General features: G+C 42.4%; 1 protein-coding gene across 1 annotated transcript; it reads right to left on the reverse strand.

Annotated features, from left to right (window-relative positions):
• Positions 1 to 303: 303 nt before the first annotated feature.
• On the reverse strand, positions 304 to 975 carry LOC142177171 (uncharacterized). Its single transcript, XM_075245639.1, has one exon. The coding sequence runs from the start codon at positions 973 to 975 to the stop codon at positions 304 to 306; it is 672 nt and encodes a 223-aa protein (XP_075101740.1).
• Between the last annotated feature and the right edge of the window lie 3,541 nt (positions 976 to 4,516).

The raw sequence follows: 4,516 nt of genomic DNA on the forward strand, positions 1-4,516 counted from the left end.
ACTACTAATTGAGTGAATTCAAGATAGTCACTTGAACATTAGAAGTGAATTAACTAGAGTTAAGTCCCAAACATTTATCTTGCACCTATACAATCAATCCTTATTTTCTCCCACTTGCTTACTTTTGTTCGAGTGTCATTTGTCAATAAGTTAGACTCTTAGTTAATTTTAGTTTTAATCACATAAATCTCAATTGTCGATCATCTTGGATAGAAATCAAGCTATAAACTATGAAACTACTGTTTAACTCCAATCCTTGTGGATACGATATTATATTATACTATATTCGACTAGTGAGCATATTTAAGTGTCTGGATGTTGAATCATGGAGGATATAGTTGCAAAGGCATCAGTGAACTCATTCTGAATCCTAGGAACGTGTTTGAACTCAATCTTCGTAAACTTCTTGCATAGCTCTTTTACGTAGTGTAGGTACGGAAGGATCTTGACATTTTTGGTAGACCACTCCCATTGGACTTGTTGTATCAATAGATCGGAATCCCCTATGACCAAAAGTTCTTTGACGTTCATGTCGACTGCCATTCTGATCCCAACGATGCATGCCTCATATTCAGCCATATTATTAGTACAAGGGAATCTTATCTTTGTTGATGCTGGAGAGTGCTGCCCGGATTCCGAAATTAGGACTGCCCCAATTTCGACTGCTTTGAAGTTTGTTGCTCCATCGAAAAACATTCTCCACCTAGGGTATGACTCTGTAATATCTTCTCCGGTGAATAATACCTCTTCATCGGGAAAATAGATAGTGAGATGCTCATAATCCCCGTCCACTGGATTCTCTACGAGGTGATCGGCTAAAGCTTTCCCCTTGATAGCCTTCTGAGTTATGTACACAATGTCAAATTTGCTGAGGAGAATTTTCCATTTAGCTAGCTTTCTGGTAGGCATCGGCTTCTGGAAGATGTACTTGAGTGGGACGCGCCGAGATATCAGATGTGTAGTGTATGCTGACATATAAATCCTTAGTTTCTAGGTGATCCAAGTCAGAGCAAAGCAAGTGCGTTCTATCAAAGTGTTTTTGGCCTCGCATGGCATGAACTTCTTACTTAAGTAGTAGATGACCTGCTCCTTTCTCCTAGTTTTGTCATGCTGTCCCAACACACATCCAAAGGCGTTATCCAAGACTGATAGATATAGTAACAACGGCTTCTCGGGCTCGGGGGGAACCAACACTGGTGGATTTAACAAATACTCCTTAATTTTGTTGAAGGCTTTCTGACACTCTTCTGTCCATTTTGTGGCAGCATCCTTTTTCAGCAACTTGAAAATGGGTTCACAGATTATCGTGGACCGAGGTATGAAATGACTAATGTAATTTGATCTACCAAGGAAACTCATCACATCTTTCTTACTCTTGGGTGGCAGCAACTCCTGAATGGCCTTGATTTTTGATGGATTCAGTTCTATCCCTTTTCTACTTATGCTGAAGCCTGACAATTTTCCAGTAGGGACTTCGAACGCTCATTTTGCTGGGTTCAATTTCAAGTTGTGCCTCCGCAGGCACTCGACACATTTCTTCAAATCATCCAAGTGCTCTGAACTCTTTTGAGACTTGATGATGATGTCATCTACATATACTTCGATCTCCTTGTGAATCATGTCGTGAAAAAGGGTCGTCATTGCCCTCATGTAAGTGGCACCGGCTTTTTTGAGACCAAACAGCAAGACTCTATAGCAGTAAAATCCCTAAGGTTTGGTGAAGGCTGTCTTTTCTGCATCTTCCTCATGCATCAAGATCTGGTCATATCTAACGAAACAATCCACGAATGATTGTAGTTCATGCTTTGCACAGTTGTCGTCGAGGATATGGATATTTGGTAAAGGGAAGTCGTCCTTTGGGTTAGCTTTGTTGAGATCTCGGTAATGCATGCATATCCTAATCTTCCCATCTTTCTTGGGTACTGGGACGATATTTGATAACCAGCTGGGATAATTGGTGAAACTTATGACATTTGCCTCTATCTGCTTGGTTACTTCCTCCTTTATCCTCAGACTCAAATCGGGCTTGAATTTTCTGGGTTGTTTCTTGACCGGAGGTCTGGCTGGATCGATAGGAAGTTGATGCAAGACAATGTCAGTACTTAATCCAGGCATGTCATCATATGACCATGCGAACACGTTGATATATTGTCGGAGGAGCTCAACCAGTTTTTCCCTCTGTCCGGCTTCTAGATGAATGTTGATTATGGTTTCTTTCATGTTTTCTTAGCTTCCGAGATTGACTACTTCCATTCTTTGAGGTAGAGCTTTTTCTGACTCTCCAGCTATTCAATCTCTTGTGGGAGATTGTCTGGGATAATACTCTCGTCGTAATCTTTGTAATCTAGGTCATTTCGCTCGACGGTTTCGATACATGTCACAATCACGGAACGTGGGTTTATATCATTTTGATTACTAAAAAGAAAAACTAAGTATAAATGAAGCGGTAAATAAAGTTTCAATATTTTAAGAAAATGATTCTTTTTATTTCATCAAAAGAGGAACATCTAAGCGTTCAAAAGAGGCAAAGAAAACTTTTACAGTTCCACATTACCAATACTCCCAGCGAACCAAAGATGGACTGGCGGTCCAATTTCGCAGCTCTTCTCCTGGTCCGACATTCCTGATGGTTGGTGTCTTGATGTTAGTTCCTTCACAGCGTTCTTCAATCATATTTACGAACAAACTTCCCATTCCATTGATGATATCATCTTCTGGTGCTGAACTTTGGCCCGTACCCGAAACATGCTCTAGCACAAAAACCTTTTTCCCGGAACTACCAGTACGAGTTTTCCCCACCGGAGGCCGATATCCTATGTCAGACCTTCCTTTCTGCCCATTTGGTTCAATTGGCTCTGTAATCCCATATGACCTGGATCCTAAACCAGCTCCTGGTCTGTATCCATATTTCATCATCTCCCTCACAGCCATCTTTGACCTATACGGCGACTGCATTCCCGTGTTTTGTTCAGTCTCGTCTATTTCGGTGGTCTGCATGATTTCCACTACATGGAAAGCAACCCTGCCTAGCCTTTCAATGAATGGGACTGCGTGCTCCAAATAAACTGATTGACCCCATTCGTCATGGACCACGATCTCCTCACATTCCCACTTAAATATCATGCATTGGTGTAGGGTGGATGGGACGGCCCTGCCATGTGTATCCAGGGACTTCCTAGCAGCAAGTGGTATGAAGAAAAAATATCCATTACTTGAAACAATATGGGAACAAATTTCTCCAATAACATCCTTTTGCGAACCATCAAAAGCCTTTAGCCCGCATATGGCTTTCCTTGACTTCCCTCATATGGATTCCCAACTCCCGCATAGTAGAGAGCAACAGATGTTGACTCCTAACCCTCCATCAACCAGTACTCAGAACACCACCTTGTCCCCACATTTGACAGTGATAGGAAGCTCTTTGTTGTGACTTACGCCTTCGATAGGAAGTTTGTCTCTTCTGAAAGTGATCATATTTGCTTCAACAATTTTTACAATTGTTGCAGCCAGCTCCTCACTGGTGGTGTTGCTTTGCACGCTTACCCCACTTTGTACTTTAATCAGGGCATCCTTATGCTGTCGGAGCTCATCAGCATGTCCATGATTGATATTTGCGTCGGAGTTTTCTTCAAGTGCTCCTCCATGGAGTACTCTTTGGTTGACATTCTCTTCTAGAATTCTGCGGCTTCTGGGTCTGTTATGTTCCTTCCTTTGAATCTGCTCTCTTCCCAAATTCCCTCGATTTGCATCTTCAGGAGCATAACATCTCCCGGACCTAGTTATACCATGGGTTGCTGCAGAGTCTGTCATCATGGCCTTCCCCTTTTACTAGTATGTCCATGAGACAGTTTTGTGTTCCCGACTCTCTTCATCTCCTGTAGCAATGGCAGGTTGTTGCTGGTAAGTCTGGACCGTCACCGTGGGTGTTACGTGTACTGTGATCATCGGGGTCCTTCAAGACGGGATTCTTGCGGCCTCTACATTTCCTATTGTGAAAATAGTTCCTTTCAAATCATATTCTTCATCCAAGGTGATCATGTTAACCCCCTAATTCTGGTGATTTGGCAGTGGATTGCGATTCACATTGAGCTCAGCCAGAGTGCACTGGATGGCTCCGCTCTTGATTAGTGTTTCGATTTCATTTTTTAGCTTGAAATAATCTTTAGTATCATGCCCAGGCACGTTTGAATGGTACACGCACCTTTTGGTTGCATCAAAATAATTTAAGGGATACTCAGGAACCCTTCCTTCCACTGGATGTATCAATCTTGCTCTTCTCAATTTTTTGAACAATTGAGCCAGAGGCTCAGCAATCAGGGTATAATTTCTGGGACCTCTCTCTTCAAAATTGGGATGAGGGCGTGGTTCATAAGTGGGTCAATTTTTGTGAGTGGTGGTTTGGACATGAGCATATGGTCGTTGTGGGTTCGGGTTGTTATGGGCTCAATGAGGGTTATATTGAGGTTGGGGTTGTAATATGGATGGGTATTGTAGACTGGAGCATAAGCGGGTAGTG

The sequence above is a fragment of the Nicotiana tabacum genome, chromosome 23 (assembly GCF_000715075.1).
Source record: "Nicotiana tabacum cultivar K326 chromosome 23, ASM71507v2, whole genome shotgun sequence".
Classification (NCBI taxonomy): Eukaryota; Viridiplantae; Streptophyta; class Magnoliopsida; order Solanales; family Solanaceae; genus Nicotiana; species Nicotiana tabacum.